Source organism: Mangifera indica, chromosome 2 (genome assembly GCF_011075055.1).
Source record: "Mangifera indica cultivar Alphonso chromosome 2, CATAS_Mindica_2.1, whole genome shotgun sequence".
NCBI classification, from domain to species: Eukaryota; Viridiplantae; Streptophyta; class Magnoliopsida; order Sapindales; family Anacardiaceae; genus Mangifera; species Mangifera indica.
In genome coordinates, this window is record NC_058138.1 from 13898806 (window position 1) to 13916399 (window position 17594).

Here is a 17594-nt window from a genome sequence, read left to right on the forward strand (position 1 = left end):
AATTAAATTATAATCCAAAGGATAAAAATTGCAAAAAGAACAATTTCGACTCCACTGGGGATCGAACCCAGAATCTCTGGTTCCGTAGACCAGCGCCTTATCCATTGGGCCATGGAGTCGTCGAGCGCTCTTTTTGTTCTGATTATATAATGTATTAATTAAATCTATGTAGTTATTGCCCACCACCTGATGGGGTTAAAAAAATGGTTCTTTAGAACACCATTTACCTTCTGAGGGTTTTGGTATTTTCCAAGGGGATATGATAATTTTAAAAATAATATTTAATAATTCAAGGAGGTAAACAATATTTCCAAAAATTATGAATCGATTTCATATTTTTTTCTTAATTTGTACACACATATTATGAATATAAATACAGAGATTATGTGTCATATAATTATATTTTACTTTGTCGATATCATATAAATACTCAATTAGATACTTAAATCCAAATTCATACAGATATATTGGTAAAAATTAAAATGTTTTATGGCTTTATTAGAGTGATGTTTATCTCTCTCTTTTCTCAGGTTCATAACCTCATAATGAAAAACTATTTCCAGTCTAAAATCAAATAAAAGAAACAAAATTGCTTATGACTAGGCTTGGCTAAGTCACTATTAACAAATCAAATACATGTCTAATAGTTGTTTTTTTATGATAAGCTCTAGAAGACAAAAACAAATAGGCAAGAATTTTGCCTGGAAAGACTTTGACACCCACAATATCAAAACCAAAAATATCAAACATTACAGGAAGTTTTCTATAGAGCTCGATCTCAGCTGATGAAGTAGGCTTCACTTCCCTGACCAAAAATTCTAGGCTTCACTTCCCTGACCAAAAATTCTAGGCTTCTCGGTATCTCCAGTGGTCGGAAGTGACCTTTCAACTACTTTCTTATTTGTTGAGTTGAACAAACCAACCATTCAAAAAATGCCAGCAATTTCACACACTGTACAAGTATGGACAGCTTATGGTGATGCTTCTATCTCATACCTCCTAACACAACTCGCTATTTAATGAGGCAAATAGATGTTCCCCCAATTATGCTCGGATCCAAACAGAATTCATGCCAAAACATCTGTAGGGATCTCTCATAGTGTCTAAAGTTTGAATTTCGATTCTCGGGAAGAAGGCATCTAGTACATTTCTTGTCTTCTAAAACAAATTTCCTCAGGACGTGGCACATTATCATCATGCCTCATTAGGTCCCCATTCCCACTGCAGAGGCGGGTACTTAATGTAGAAGATAGAGGGGATAATGGAGGGGATAAAGATGAATAGCTACCTAAAGTTGACATAGAATGGTTAACAAGAATAATTAAAGATCTATTGAGTAAATCTGATACAGATATAGAGCAAGGAGATTCAGTAAGAATGTTGCACACCTCTAAAAGAAGAACTTCTCTCAAAGTCTTTGGTCGTGTGTAGCAAAATGGTCCCAGCAAGCACAACTACAAGGCCACATATTTCCGATATGATGTTTGCTCCACTTTGGCCATCCCAATCCTATAATCATATTTTACCTCATAAGAACTTTCATCACATTAGACAGATAATCAAACTGGCTGTATATCATGCCAGGCTTGGGGGAAAAAAAACTCCATCAGAAGGTAATATTTTGGAAATTTTATTTGCTGACAAAGGTTGAGGTGACAGAACACAGCCACTTGAAGAAATTATAATCAAATCTAGAGCTTCATTTGTTTATTTGCCACCCAATTAATAAATACAGAGAAAGATGAAGTAACAATACCTTGAACATTATCACACTGGCAATGATTGTGAGTGATGTGAACATGACATAATAAATTGGAGATACAACTGCAGTGTTGAATGTGTCAAGTGCCTGAAACACAAAAAGACAAGAAAAGAACAAAAGAATTTCTTATATCAGAATATTGACCAAAAAGATAATTTTAATCCATAATTCATTTGAACTTTCTGAATACTAAATCCTCCGCACAGATGAAATTGGGCACAGATTTATCAAGCAAATAACTTCCTCATACCAGCATATGAGACTACTTTACAGCTTAGTGCTAAACCCTAGATGGCTAACACTATGAGTAAACTGTCACTAAGCGTGTTATTCCTGAGCAATAGATATACAATATTAACCATGAAAAAACCTAAGTGACTCCACAATATGATAAAAATGGGAAAATAAAAAATATTTTGGAAAGCCAACTGGTAATATTTCACATCACTAACCTTGTTCAAATAATTCATCTGTATGATGACACATATGGCCACAACTAACATAAAAAACCATGTCTCAGGATATAGTAATTGGTTCTTTCCCTCAAAAGTTAATTTCAGTGAAGTTCCAAGGGCTTTAACACTCATCACCTGTGCATTGATTGCAAAATAACATGTCAAAGGTAGATTGAGAACAAGAAATTTGCCTAACAGAAAAGAAGTCTGAAAGCTTGAAAAAGGAGAAAGTTTTGGGAAAGAGGTAATCAACAAGTTTGGAGCGTATATAAACAATGGTATTTAACACAAATAAAAGCCATCAACATGAAATATTTAGTAAAAATGATACTATAGTTCAAATTATTACCGAGAGAGAACCCATTAATGAACAAATGCCTGTGAAAACTAACACATTTGTATTGCCACATCGTGGTGCAAAGTGGAAGACCAGAATGAACACCAACACAATAACTGAGCCCACATAAAGTAAAAAAGCTGGAAAACAGGAAGAATATATATCTGAGTCAAAACTAAATGGTAATTAAATAGAAAACCTACTAAATGAATGCAATGTAACAACAAACCTGGTTGGGTTGCCATGCCCCAAATTTCCTGAACTGAAGTGATGGGACTCTCCAGTGGTGCATGGATAACTATTACAACAGAACCAGCTATACACATTATGCATCCCAAAATCCCTAGCTGGTGTAACCTCTCATGCAAGATAAAGTGAGCCAACACAGCACTACACCATCCAAAATATTAAAACACACTAACACATATCATATAGCCATAGATGGAACATGGAAGCATTAAAATAAATATGCAAAATTGAAAGTTAAACTGTGAGCTATTACCTTACGATAATACTTAATGCACCAAGAGGAGTAACAAGAACAGCTGGGGCAAATGCATACGCCACGAAATTGGCAACTTCTCCCACAATCACTATTTCATAAATCAGACAAAAAATGACATTCTGCAAACAATCAGTGAAAGAACAAATTCATAGAAAAAATCACAATCAGCATAGTCTACCTAGTAATGCCAAAATGAAACAAAAACTTTCGTACTATCACCAAAGAACGCTGAATTCCAAGATGATATGAGCCATTACAATTCGTGAGAAAGTACCGCAATTCTAACATAAATTTTATAAAATGATGCATATTTCTCTCAATTATAAGACGATCACAGAAGCTGACAAAAACCTTCAAAAAATAAATACATAAATAAATAATCCACTCAGGTTGGAATTAAATAACCTCAAAAGACAAAATAGAAGGAAAAAGTTAAAATAGAAAAGAACTTACTTGTGATCATACCAAGCCACCAAAGAGGCTCCAAGAGATAAGAAAACCCACCAACACCTACAAAAATTCAAAAATTAAAACGCGAAAACATACAAAACAAACCCAAAAATAATTTTTTTTCAAAAGAAGAGAGAAAAAAAAATTCACCAGCTCTAACACCGGATGCAGCAGCAGCTCGCCGGAGTCCCTTTTTCTTGATGATAAAGCTGGCACCGATAAACCCACTTGACATCAATGCCAAAACGAATCCTTTAATATTTTCTCCACCAAAAGCCATCTTCAATCTTCAGTTTCTGCTCTTTCTTCTTCTCCTCTTCATGGAAAGCTCGCAATCATTAACTCTGCCTTCTCACCGTATCCCTCTGCCAGAATTGAATATGCTGCTGGGTTCTGCATTGAGAGATGCTACGGTGTGATCCAGCGTACCGCGGCCCAAGTGTGAGTGGCTTCGCTATTCACCGCAAAGAAGGTGTTAATATTATTATTATTATTAATTGTAATATATATTTTTTTTTAATTTTTAATATTTAAAGGTGAAAAGACAATATTAATATTGGTGTAAATAAATATTTAAATAATTTATATTAATCTAAAAAGAACGGAAAAAGGTTCGCTTTCAGTTATTGTAAGTCACGGTCACAAAATTGCAATCACATAATTCATTTTACAATCATAAATTTGTTTCATTTTATTTTTGTTATTATTAGAAGAGAATATAGTTGATAGATAAATGATGTGACATTATTTATAACAATATGTGAAAATGTGGCCGCTGAATTCTCATTTAGTGACAAAGAAATTAAAATATAAAATTATATGTATAAAATAAATTGTATTAATTTCCAGATATACATTGAGATAATGATGTAATTATTTTATTTTTTAATTTATATGAATAAATATATATAATTCATTTATATATATAATATTATTTTTAAAAATACTATTAAATGTGCACTTAAATTTTAGGATTACGTGAGACTAAAACAGGGTCAAAACTCATATCTACGATTATGTAATATATAAGAAACTCACAAGAAATATATATGAATCAAATCTGATGCGACTCTATTAAAATTTTAAAAATTAAAAATAATTTCGCGTAAGTGATCATCTCACAGTATTTTTTGTTTTTTTTATATATGCTAGTATTTCATTATCTTAATATTAATTAACAACTTAATTTTTATTTTATTTTTATAATTTTATTAATTATTATTTTTTAAATATTTTCATAATAAAAATACTTAATATATAATAAACCAACAAAATTTTCAATAATTAATATGATTTCATTTTTATAAAATCAGTTAATTAAAAATTAATGTAACATAAATACTATAACAGAAATTGTGTAATATAAAAATTACACGTGTTTCATATAAAACACGTGTGACATGTCTATATAAAGCACGTGTTTCATATTTAAGATGTATCTTATTAATAATGCAATGCATCGTGAATAATATTTGAGGTGAAGAATAGCTTGCCGTCTTTTGTTCTGATTTGGTTTGAATCCACTTCTTGCAGCATGAAGGCAAATGCTACTGACAAAGCTTTTGTAAGATATTTGTTCGTAATCACATGAAACTGACAAAGCCGAATGTGCAGACAAGCAAACTACTTCTAAAATTTGCTGCGTTGCAAAGGAGTAATCTTGATGACAGCCCTAGGGAAGACATCATCATCTGTAGGTAAATGGAATAGAAGTGAACAGTATTTGTCTCAAAAGCTATTTCGTGGAATATATACAGTTCTTGTACAAACACTTGAACAGCATAAACCCAATGTTAAGTTCTTTCTATGCCTCTTTATATACAGTCAAAATCCGTAATTTACAAGGTAACATAATTCTTTCTTGAACAAATTCTCATGACACTCATCCACACACCCCACTTGACTTAGCCAACAACTTCTATACACTTAACATCCCACTTCCATCAGGCCATCAGAACCTATTTGAACTTCTCTAACTTCACGTTTTGAAAATATTCTAACCCTCTTATTGAACCTATGCCAAAAAAAAGTTGTAATTTGTTGAACATCATCTAGTCAAAAGAAAACATATTTGTCAACTAGTAAATTATTCTAATAAATTAAACAAGAAGGTGGTACTAACGATAGTAAATTGTATAAGTCAACAGAATTGTCATTAGAAGCGTATAACAATATTGATTGTCTATCAAAATCACTCAACCCACGAAGCACAAAGATACCCTATAACAAACATATTACAAGAATACAATAAATTAATGAACAAACTAAATATCAAAGCTATTAAAGACACAGAGAAGGCAGGAGGTGGAAAGTGGGAGGTGGTATACTTTTGTTAAATCCAAAAACTAGAATGCATCACACATAATAGAACTTGGGAGCAAATATACAAGGTGAAGTGAAAGCAGATGGACTAGAAAAAAATGAGCCTAACAGTTCAAGCGCAGAAAGAAAATGCACATACAAGCAAAATCATACAGCAGTCCAAAAAAATTGATAGGCAAACCACATACATGTTCTTCGTTATGTGTATAGGTTACTTCCAAATTGCCTTCTACAACATCCCAGACTTTCATAGTCTGGTCCAATGAACAGGATAACAAAAACTGATCCCAGCACAGCAGAGACATTGGTGCATCAGTATCAAGATCATAAACCTAGTTGAAGAAAGGAAGACGAGAGAGAGCGAGAGAGAGATTAGCACATCAATAAACACGCAAAACTAATATACGAGTTAAAAAAGTTCAATATCAAATGCATATTAAAAAAAAGGCCAAATAACTATGTCCCACCTAAGGTTTGATGTTTTCTCAAGTTTCCACCCTTTAACTATGGAAACACCAAACACTCACCCATGGCCGGTTATATTTAACAAAACCCTAACGGTGGCAAGGGTAAAATCGTCATTTTCTCTATAATATTAAAAATAAACTTAAATAGAATCTATTTTGCCCCCCTAAACTTTAAAAACTAAAATTTTCCCCCAGCCTAAGTTTTAAAAAATCGCAGTTTCACCATAGGATTTCTTTTTGAAATCTCTGGCGACATCTCCGGCTCCATTGCCGACGGTCTCTCCCTCCCAAAGCATCCTCTCCTTCCGGCGATCTCTTTCCTCCCATTTGGACCCCCCATCAGAGTCGGAGAAGCCGTGGAAGATGAAGAACTTCATCGGGGAAGACGAACCAGTCGTCGTCGTCTTCATCTTCCAACTGCGATCAGGCTTAATCTTCGTCTTCATCTTCCAACTATGATGAAGACAACTGCGATCGCCGTCGTCTGGGAAGACGATTTCTCTTCCCAGACAACTTATCTTTGCGTCGGATGAGTAGTGCAGGAGTTTAGGGCAACCGTCGGTGGAAGAGAAACCGTCGGGAGGGGAAGACGGCCGGTGATGGCGTCGGAGAAAGTGAAAGGGTTTGGAAATAAACCCTAGGGGGGGAAATGCAATATTTTCAAACTTAGCTTAGGAAAAAAATGTTAGTTTTTAAACTTTTAGGGGGAAAAATGAGATTAAATTTACCACCGTTAGGGTTTTATTAAATCTAACCGGTCATGAGTGGGTGTTTAGTGTTTCCATAGTTAAAGGGTGAAAACTTGAAAAATCATCAAACCTTGGGTGGGAAATAGTCGTTTGGCCTAAAAAAATTTTAAATAGAGCACATCAGCTCAATAGCATTATATTACTGTATCATTGAAATGATTTTAAATTATAATAAAAAAATATCAAATCATATTATTAATATATAAATGAATATTTATTATTAATGTACATAGTTTTATTTTTATAAATATGTTAATTTTAAATTAAATAATTGAAAATTGGCTATTTAATTAATTTTGCAAAAACATAATTTGAAAATTACAGAAAATTTATTAGCCAAAATTTAATATTGACCTTCTTGCTTTCTATTAGTAATCATTATTGTTATTAAAATCATACAATATATAATACATATTATATAATATGATACGATATAAATAAAAAATGATACGTATTTTAGTATATATCAAAAATTGATATAATATAGTATGTATAATATACGATACAAGATATATTAATAAAGATTAATCATACATATCAATATATCTTTTCTAACTAAATTGAGTGAGTCAAATTCAAAATAGGTCACTAAGTCAAATCTATTTTTTGATTGTAAAAAAAAAAAAAAATTATCATTAAAAAAGGAATTTAATGCATAACTATATATTTTTATTTATTTTTCTATTGAATTAGTTATTTTAAATAATGAAGTTTAATTATATAATTTTTTAAAAGTCTAAGCTCGTTACAATTTTATTTATTTATATTTTGAAAACATTGGTAAAGGAAATACATTGGTTGATAATCAATCAAGCAAAGCAAAATAGGAGATGATAATGAATGAACGGTGGATGATATTGTTGGTATAAAAGACAAAATTGACAACTTATTGTTTGTATTTATTGTATGAAATAAACAAATAAATAATTGTTTAAATATAGAATAAGTAGGTATGCGTTGGCTTGCTCGTGGGCTTCAACTTGACCAATAGAAGATGCCAAATGGGCCCAAAACAGTTTGCATAATTTGTCTCTCTTCTCTTTGCAAACTCTGCCTTCCTTGCCAAGGGGCTGGTCTGCATGCTCATGACTGGTCTTTCAACCAACTCCAATTATTGACAATTGTCGGTGATTTTTATTATAAGTAATATTATATATATACATATAAGAAATATTATATATATCTATTTTAAATATATAAATAAGTATATATTTAATATATGTCATCATATAATTGAATGATTTTAAATTAAAGATAAAATAACATTTAATCATATGATGATACATATAAATATAAATTTATTTGTATATTCTAAATAAATATGCGTAATATTACTCTTATCAGAAACTTGTTAACCTACTTTTTTAAAATATAGAGTCTCATCCAATTGTTAACGGGTCATGTTCAATGAGCTATGGTGGTTTTACATCTTCTATCCTGCAAAATTTCCAACATACCAATCATCACAAGACTAACTTTGCCGACCAAAGTGTGTAAATGGCTAGGAATCAGTCCAACTCAAACCCAAGGAAGAACAAAAGGGGGTTTGATTTGTGTTCCCGGTTATTGACTGTCTAATCAAATTTCACAAATCTTCACACCCAATTTAAGGGGACCTTTCAGAAACCCTCAAGATTTGGTGAATAAACAACACACCCACCACTTTCATAATCAAACATTTACACCCTTACTGCTTCACAATGGAATATAGTTGATAACTTGATGCACACTTGATTATCAAAATATTAAATGATTTATAAAAAATAAAAAAAAAACTATTAACGTTGACAATTGTATAAGACATTTTTTAAATATTAAGCTAGTTTTTTCAAATTGTACTGTCTATTTTACTTTTTTGGATAGTTACTTGTCACAAATGTCATTCCATTTCAATGGTGTAAGCATTCTATTTTAAAACTGTAAGGGTGTGAGGTTCACTCTAGAACCTATGGGTCTAATTTTCACACTAGACTTGAGGGGTGTCCATAAGAAAAAAAAAATAAACCCTCTCCAATTTAGTAAATTATTTAAGGCCGAAAGATTTATTCACGCTCAAGGTTTAGTTCATTCTAAAACTTTTATCTATTAAATTTTGAAAACCTAAATATTTTTCTTTTTATGAAAATTTTTTGTTAAGATTATGAATAAAAATATTATTTAGCTTAAAAATAACAATTTTCTCTTCTTAATTTAAAAAACTTATAATTTTTCTTTATTAAAAATTTGAAAGTGAGCATTTCCTTCTTAGGTTTTTTTTTTTCTTCTTCAACAACTATTTTCATTTCACCTATTAATTAACCTTCCCACATCTCTTTTTCTCTCATCAAAGCTCGAAGATCAATAACTATTTTTGTCAGAAATGGTCGTCAATCTTCTAGCTTTAGTAAAAGAAGAAGATATCTAAAAAGGTTGGTTAATAGTCAAAACGGAATTGATTAATAAAGAAGGAAAAAAAACTTTTAAAAAAATTATTACTTTTTTAACTTTAAATTAAAAAATTATTAATTTTTAAACAAAAAAATATAATAAAAATATTTTTTTAAAATATTTTTAATTAAATTAAATTTTTATTTTTAATCTTAATTAAAAATTTTAACAAAATAATAAATTTAACTGGTAAAAGTTTGAGAATATACCATCCCTCGGATGGGATTAAGTCTTTTGGTCATTATTTAATTGTAAAATAGAATACAATGGGCCACGCAGCTTTGAGCTGCCAACAGAATCCGATGTGAATGACGTTTGTGAAGCAATCGTCTACTTTTGAATAATACAACAACCAAAAGCAAAATTGAAAAACATAACCTTTATTTATCAATAATTATATATATACAAATAATATATGTAATTTTTTATAAAAATAATAATATATTATCATATTATTTAATATTATTTTATTTTTAATTTAAAATTATTTAATTAACTAGTAATATATTATTATTTATATATACAACATTATCCTCACTTACTCAAATTTCCTAACTTTGTTCACATGAAATTTTATCTTTTTATAACAAGAAACTAAACTTGTAACCAAACGTGGTATAATAAGTAAAAAATATATATATTTTCAAAAATATATTATCATAATAACTTGAAAAATAATATTAATAATAATATATTAACATCAACTAATAATAGTAATAATAATAATAAAAAAAATTATGTATATTTATTTTAGGTATATATATATTTATATATGTTATTATATAATTGAGTAATTTTGAATTAAAAATAAAATAATATTTATTTATATAATAATATATAAGTGCATGTATATTTATATATTCAAAATAAATATGTATAGTATTATTCAAATAATAATAATAAAACAATAATATTATGTATATAATTTTATAGATAAATAATAATATATTATTATATAATTAAATAATTAAAAATAAAATAATATTTAATTATATTATAATATAAAATTGTTTTAATATAAAGTAATATGAAAAAAAAAATTATATACATAGATTTGCGGAGTGTAATAATACTGTATAATATATATCCAGGCATCCTCCAACTCCGTCGTTGGGAGGAGTAATTGTCCTTTAACCGTCCAATCGAAGAGTAATCAGTTGCATAATTACGTCTGCGACAATATGGTCAAAACCGTGTGCCTTTTCGACTTCTGCCTCCTCCTCCTCTTCTTCAAAAACCAACACAGTTTTCCTCCTCCAATGAACTTATCAAAACTTTGATGGAAGTTGTTCAGCAAGACCACTTTGATCGTCTCCCTGACGCTCTTCTTCTCCTTATCTTCAACAAACTGCTTGACGTCAAACCACTTTCCCGCTGCCTTCTTGTTTGCAAGCGTTTCTCTATTCTCATCCCTCAAACCAACGCTCTCTTTGTCGCCATTCCTCCTCGCATTCCACCCTCAAAACCCCCAAATGGCTTCTGTTTACCCTCCTTGAGAGTCTTCTTGTCCAAACCCTTCAAACCCTTTCGTCGACTCGTCGCTTCCAACTCTCCTTCAACCAGAAGAATCTCCGCCGCTCACCATTCTTTAAATAATGCGTTGAACAAGTTCCAACATGTCAAATCTATTCACATTCAGTTTCCCTTTTCCGGCAACGGGATCGATTTGGTGGGTGGCGATTGTCTGATGAAATGGAAAGCAGAGTTCGGTGGACAGCTTAAATCTTGCATTATACTCAGCGCCACTTCATATTTTCCTACAGAAGTAAAACAGTTACAAGAACAAGAAGAAGAGCGGTTTTTAACAGATGATGAGCTCAGAGTTCGAATAATATGGACTATTTCATGCTTGATTGCAGCGTCCGCTCGGCATCATTTCTTGAAGAAGATTTTGTTGGACCATCCGAGTCTTGAGAGTGTGTTGATAACTGATGAGAAGAAGCAAGGGAAGATGAGCATGGGGCGGGAAGAGCTGGCTGAGATGAGGGGTTACATAGGGTCGTTTTCGGCGTCCAAACTGCTGTCGTCGATGGAGAGAACAAAAGTGCCTGACTTGAGCATCACGCTGTGGTATGCGCCGGAGTTGGAGTTACCGGTGTCAGGATACAGGATGAAAGGAGCTACATTGGTGGTGATTAGGCCTGTTGATGACGGGGAGTTGATGAGGAAGGGATTGAGTGATGGTGAATTGATGGGAAGTGGGTTTGATGGAGATCATGGAGAAGAGATTGTTTTTGCAGAAGCTGTTAAGGAGATGATGAAGATGAAGAAGAGTTATATGATGACAATGAATTCCTTTTAAGCTAGTTATTGTATCATGTCTTGAATGTTTTCACTTGTTTCATTTAATTTTTTTCTACTTTGTAAGCAATCTTCACAAAGATTTAGGCTTTGTATTCATGTAATTATGCTTAATTGATAGATCAATAGAATTGAAACTGTTTTATATGCATTCAATCATATGCAGTTTAAATAGTCTAATGATTTCCAGATTAAAAGAGGAAACAATAAAACTGTGTACCCAATTTTCTTTTGTATATAAATATGTACACATTTGATATATATCATTATGTGATTAAGTAATTTTGAATTTAGAATAAAATAACATCTAATCATATGATAACACACATAAATTTATATCAATTTATACCCAAAATGGATATATATAGTATTATTCAAGAGGAAGTATTTTGAGTATTGTACTTCCCTTCCCTTGATGAATGATGAAATCTCTAAAATAAGAAGCTTAAGAGTAATATAAAAACTAAAGAAAATGCTTGATTGGAAGAAAGAAGTTCCAAATACAGGATAATATATAGCCAATGTATCAAGGAGAAAGGGAAGTTTGGAAAGAGTGCAAGCAAAGGCAGATTATAAATTTTTTACATAGTGCCCGGAAGTAAATGATTGAAGAAAAGTAATTACATGGGCTGCCGGTGAATCAAATCCTGGAAGGGATCAGAGGAGTGTTGTTCTGTAGGTATGCACAAGCAGCTCCGACTCCGCTTCCCATCTTAACTGGGTAGCCTACATCTTTTAGTACCATCTCCACACCAGCAAGACAACCCAGCAATTGCAACTGAAAATTGATTAAGAATATACAGATTATGCTAAGACGGACTTTGGAAGCAAATTTTACGAGTTAAGAAGACTGCTAATGAAATAGTAGGTGTGAAGCCATTACCTCATTCACGTTTCCGAGATGGCCTATTCTAAATACCTTTCCAGCTACTTTGTTAAGACCCAAACCTAAGCTTAAATTGTATCTCTTCCATGCCCTTCTTACGATTTCTGAGCTGTCGATATATGGAGGAACAAGCACAGCAGTCACAGTGTCACTGAACCATTCTTCTTTTTGGGTGCAGTTCTTCAATCCCCACGCCTCCACAGCAATCCTACATTCAAATTTCAAGGCCTTCTTAGAGCACAATTCAAATTATATTCCTTAACCCTAAGGAAATCAGAAGTTACTCAGAGCTCCCAAACACGTTTTTCATGCCAAAGATTTTGGAGTTCAAGGTTTGAGTCCCTTCAAGGCATAATACAGAGAAAGCTCGTAAAGCAAGAAATGTTGGATTAAATTCATCTAGAATACCATTTTGAAGTGAGATCTCCGAATTGAAACATAGGTGTTTGTATCTCATACTTAGAGATGATTTACAAAACTGCATCAATATAAATATAATGAAGCTAAAAAGGCCTCACCTAGTTGCTTTGCCCAAACGGGTGTGCCTTGCAATCACATTGTCAAGGCCTTCTTCAAATATTAGATCCAAAGCAGCTCTCAGCCCATACAACAGTTGGATGGAAGGGGTGTAAGGCCAATATGTTCCCATTTGATAGAACTTCAAGTAATCCTTCCAGTCAAAGAAAACTCTGAGTGATTTTGCAGTCTTTGAGGCCTCCAGAGCTTTGGGGCTTGCACAAACAATACCCAGTCCAGTAGGAAGAGAAAGAGCTTTCTGAGAGCCAGTTAAAGCCACATCTACTCCCCACTCATCCATACGAAAATCAAGAGCACAAATGGAGGACACTCCATCAACAAGGAAAAGAGCTGGGTGCCTGTATTCATCTGAGAATAGACACAAAGCAAGGAACCTATCTCATAAAATCCCAAAAGTAGATGCACAGGGTGATGAAAGGAAACAAAACCAGAGATATCCCGTCAACTAGAGAAAACAAATTCTTTAAAGCAAGATATGCACTTACCGAGAATTTTTCTCACTTTAGCCAAGTTGTTGGTAACTCCAGTTGCTGTCTCATTGTGGACAATGCAAATTGCCTTAATAGTGTGTGCAGTATCTTCAGCAAGTTTCGATTCCAAAATGTCAAGGTTAGCACCTTGACCCCAATCACTTTCAACAACATCAACATTGAAGTTTAGACGTTGCTGTTGGTCAATCCAAAGCAAACTGAATTGGCCGATCAGAAAAGACACAATCCGATCACCAGGTGATAAAGTATTTGTAAGTGCACTCTCCCAAGCACCAGTGCCTAAAACAAGATAGGAACATCAACAAGCAGAGACTTAGATAACAGAACACATGACAATTTACCTCTTAATTCCTCTATCTTTTTTAATCGAAAAAACTTTAAAAAATAAGAACAATCTAAATTCATAAAAGTTCTATAAATCATCCAATCATTCTTTTCAATAACACCCTCACTCATACTATCATACAAACAAAATTGATTCACCAAGTGATCCTGTCCATATCAGAACACAAACTAGCTTACTATTGACTAATTGAATCCAACTCTAACACCAAGTACAATTTTTTCAAGAGTATGAGCACATGTATCTGTAAAATAATACAAGGTAACTCATTGGATGATAACAATACCTGTGGTTGGGATCAGAAATGGAGTCCCAGAAGTTGTCTTGAAAACTTTCTTAACATCTTCAAGAAGAACTTTTGTCAATGCTGGAATTGCTGGAGACCGGTAATCCTCATTGTTCCTGTTCATTGCCCTAATGACAGGGTCTGGGATATTAACAGGCCCTGGAACAAAGAGATGGTTCTTTCCCGGTCCATACACATAGTCCATGTTCCCTGCCTTGAAATGTCACCGAAAAGCTTTAGTTTGACAAATTTTTGATGCTTCAATGTGTCAAAACACCTCAGCTACAGAATTCAAACAAATGAAAAGCATAAGTCAACTATAGATTTCTCTTACAAGCATGTACCCTGCCAATATATACAATTTCCTAGAGCAAGAACTTAGAGAACTCTACATTGATCATCAAACTTACCACTTTTCTGTCATTGGTTTCTAGTAAATTAAATTCATCATTCATCCTTACACATGCAACATAAGGAAATCCTCAGTTCAGTTACAGCTCTCAACAGACGACATTAAATCGAAAAGTCATACAAGTGTCAACTCAACAACAAGAACAATTAATTCGAACATGAACTAACTGCAATCATGATTAAGAAGTCAAATTTAATTCAGAATTTTAAAACATTATGACTGTTTTACCAAACAAGACACACAAACCACAGTTATGAGTTCAAGTGGATTGAGAAGAGCAAAACCAGAGAAGCAGCCGATCATTAAAGCAAAAGCTGGTTTTGAAACTTAAGTTACTGACACTTCGGTAAAAAGAAGCTACAACAAATTGAATAGAAACAGCAATATTATTAGTTATCATGCATTTAAACTCAGTATATATTCTCAAAAACAAAATATTACGACCACACCAGAAATAATCCAACAAAATAACAATGAAAAATTTTAATTTGACTTGAACTTTTTAACAAGATTTCCTCAATTCATTTCAAGAGTTGAAAATATTTCCCATAAACATTTTTTTTCAAAAGTACAATAATAAACTCATATTTAGACCATTTTCCAAGATTTCAAAAGACGCAATTAAGTAAATTGTGTAGATACTCTTGTACATAAATTTTGGAAAGAAAACCTAAAAAGTGACACGGCAAATGGGAAAACAAGACAAATACAAGACCTGCAGAGAGTCAAATTTACCTCAAATATCCGGGATTATCCTGTTCCAACGATTCAACAGGAGATTTTTTGTTAACAATATATATTCTGTAACATGTAGAGTGTGTTTGGTAATTGGTCCGAATTATTAAAAAAATTGCAATAAAATAGGATGATGGACAAATTAATAGAAATAAATTATGTTAAAATTGATATACATAAATAATTATTATATTAATTGATAATAATAAAAAAAATAATTTTATTTAAATATCTTTAAATTATTGTTCTGTGTAGTTTCTAAAAATATTTCTTATATTAAAATATATTAAAATTTTTTATGTTGTCAGATTATAAAATTAATTAACAGAATACTAAACAAATAGATTACCATTACTGTGAGACCATTATTTTATTATATTATATTGTATTCCCTTATAGAATAAGACAACACAAGCAATACAAAAAGACTCAGCGACATATCCAAGGAATTTCACCTCAGAACACCAGAACTGAAACTGAAGGATCATTCAGAAGCCCATACTTCACATTAACTCCTCATATTAGCACAAAACACAATTTTCTAGCATCAAAAATTCGCATGTGCTCTCAACTCCAGGTACATGTTAAAAGACAAAATTTCTCTTGAAATTATAAATCAAAATATTAAAAAAATTCCATTAAAAAATACAAATCCATTGTTACATACAACATACAGCTGATAAAAGGTAAAAATTATAACATATAACACGAAAAAAGAAAGGTTATATATATATATATAAAAGGTTTGAGTCAAGTAAATGACAGTAAGTGAGAAAATGAGAAGTACCTTTGGCTTGTTTGAGGAGGAGCGAGTGAGTTACGTTACTAAGGAAGACTAAGCGCTTGAGAGAAAAAATTCAATTTTATAGGAGTGCGGGAGAGCCAATGAACTGTCTAGATGGGACCCATTATACGTGGCAGATAAGCGTGAAACTGAAACTCATCCTGCGGCTGTGAATTAATTGATCAGTTATGTTCTGTTCAGTAGGACTTGGATAATACAAACTATCCAATGACACCCTGCACTACTTGATTTATCATTATTTTATTTCTTATTTTTTATATATATATTTTTTTTTGCCACACAGTATGTTTGTAGCATAGTTTAATGGGAGAGTTTTGCCATCTTATGTGGCATTCCTAATTGGAAGATATATTAAACTAAACAACTAGGGGATAACTTATGATTGAATAATGTAATTATTTATTTTTTTTATTTTAAAATTATATAATAAGATATTATTACTTTAATTTATATAAATAAATTTATATAATTTATTTTGTATATATAATACTAATCTTTATCTTTTATATTTCGGAGGTGACAAATGAAGGGAAATTGATAATGAAGTATACATACTGGTTAAATAGTAGAAAATGAAGGGCGACAAATCATTAAAGCCAAAATACAAGGGAAAGGAAATAACGAGAAAAAGGATTGGACTAAATAAAGAATTGGGGAGATAATAGGAAGTATGAGGTTGAGAAAGCAATGTGACAAGATAAAGTGATAAAGGGCTGCGAACCACAGCCTCTGTTGTGGGAACCAACGCCACAAACCACTTCCTTCCAATCTTTTCGTTTTCGCTTTCTTCAGTTATTGTTTTCATCCCGACTTTGGAGAAAATTTGGGAAACTTGGACTCCGATTGATGGTTGATGATTTCAGAAGAAGTGGATTGTTGAAAGAGAAAAGTACAAGCACCCTTTTAATAATTTTCTTTAAATACACACACACACACACACACACACAAAATCCAGACATCTCTCTCTGAACTTGCTTTGCACTGGAAACTGAGTCCCTCACCAAACGGTTCAGATCAATGTTGAAAACTCTATGATATGCAGGCAGACAATTGTCAATTATTATTAAGGAGGGTCATTTTTCATCATGTGAAGACTATTTGGGGACTCAAGTTCTCAAGAACTTGACCGATCCTCTAATCTCCCATGGATACATCCATAATCCAAGTCACTTAATCAATCCATCACACTCCAAGAAGGTAATGGGTACTTAAATACACGATTTTGTCATGACAAAGAAATAAGACGTGCAGCTCAAAATGGCATGAATTATAACAAAACCAAATGTCAAAATATCGCTGTTGAGATTATAGTACTCAAATCCAT

The 17594-nt window shown here is 32.1% G+C and overlaps 3 protein-coding genes and 1 non-coding gene across 6 annotated transcripts; 1 reads left to right on the forward strand and 3 right to left on the reverse strand.

Moving 5' to 3' along the window:
• Nucleotides 1–46: 46 nt before the first annotated feature.
• Nucleotides 47–119, reverse strand: TRNAR-ACG. The gene has a single exon. It is a non-coding gene; the product is annotated as a tRNA-Arg (tRNA).
• Nucleotides 120–575: 456 nt separating this feature from the next.
• LOC123198747 (probable magnesium transporter NIPA6) lies at nucleotides 576–3975 on the reverse strand. The gene is made up of 9 exons (XM_044613511.1): nucleotides 3660–3975; nucleotides 3513–3569; nucleotides 3057–3147; nucleotides 2784–2944; nucleotides 2567–2694; nucleotides 2215–2352; nucleotides 1757–1849; nucleotides 1389–1509; nucleotides 576–1288 (listed from the first exon to the last, which is right to left on the reverse strand). Exons 1-9 carry the CDS (start codon nucleotides 3787–3789, stop codon nucleotides 1140–1142), a joined length of 1068 nt encoding a protein of 355 aa, XP_044469446.1. The 5' UTR covers nucleotides 3790–3975; the 3' UTR covers nucleotides 576–1139.
• Nucleotides 3976–10567: 6592 nt separating this feature from the next.
• On the forward strand, nucleotides 10568–11931 carry LOC123204960 (F-box protein At4g18380-like). Its single transcript, XM_044621788.1, has one exon. It carries the CDS (start codon nucleotides 10754–10756, stop codon nucleotides 11774–11776), a length of 1023 nt encoding a protein of 340 aa, XP_044477723.1. The 5' UTR covers nucleotides 10568–10753; the 3' UTR covers nucleotides 11777–11931.
• Nucleotides 11932–12232: 301 nt separating this feature from the next.
• On the reverse strand, nucleotides 12233–16356 carry LOC123196732 (serine--glyoxylate aminotransferase). 3 transcript variants are annotated; one of them, XM_044610834.1, is made up of 6 exons: nucleotides 16253–16356; nucleotides 14319–14600; nucleotides 13684–13968; nucleotides 13180–13546; nucleotides 12659–12869; nucleotides 12233–12553 (listed from the first exon to the last, which is right to left on the reverse strand). In XM_044610834.1, the coding sequence occupies exons 2-6, from the start codon at nucleotides 14521–14523 to the stop codon at nucleotides 12416–12418; spliced, it is 1206 nt and encodes a 401-aa protein (XP_044466769.1). In that variant the 5' UTR covers nucleotides 14524–14600; nucleotides 16253–16356; the 3' UTR covers nucleotides 12233–12415. The 3 variants fall into 3 exon arrangements, with proteins under 3 accessions (XP_044466769.1, XP_044466784.1, XP_044466777.1); XM_044610849.1 differs by having other exon boundaries at nucleotides 14319–14532; nucleotides 16253–16320; XM_044610842.1 differs by lacking the exon at nucleotides 16253–16356 and adding an exon at nucleotides 15466–15516.
• Between the last annotated feature and the right edge of the window lie 1238 nt (nucleotides 16357–17594).

What these genes read in the sequence shown, in the direction of transcription:
- LOC123198747 (XM_044613511.1), bottom strand. Translation starts at nt 3,789, where the DNA reads ATGGCTTTTGGTGGAGAAAATATTAAAGGATTCGTTTTGGCATTGATG. An exon ending in TGCATCCGGTGTTAGAGCTG is followed by an intron (nt 3,570 to 3,659) that starts GTGAATTTTTTT and finishes GAATTTTTGTAG; the next exon opens with GTGTTGGTGGGTTTTCTTAT. An exon ending in GCATTAAGTATTATCGTAAG is followed by an intron (nt 2,945 to 3,056) that starts GTAATAGCTCAC and finishes TGGATGGTGTAG; the next exon opens with TGCTGTGTTGGCTCACTTTA.
- LOC123204960 (XM_044621788.1), top strand. Translation starts at nt 10,754, where the DNA reads ATGGAAGTTGTTCAGCAAGACCACTTTGATCGTCTCCCTGACGCTCTT.
- LOC123196732 (XM_044610834.1), bottom strand. Translation starts at nt 14,523, where the DNA reads ATGGACTATGTGTATGGACCGGGAAAGAACCATCTCTTTGTTCCAGGG. An exon ending in TAAAGTGAGAAAAATTCTCG is followed by an intron (nt 13,547 to 13,683) that starts GTAAGTGCATAT and finishes GTCTATTCTCAG; the next exon opens with ATGAATACAGGCACCCAGCT. An exon ending in CGTTTGGGCAAAGCAACTAG is followed by an intron (nt 12,870 to 13,179) that starts GTGAGGCCTTTT and finishes ATTTGAATGTAG; the next exon opens with GATTGCTGTGGAGGCGTGGG.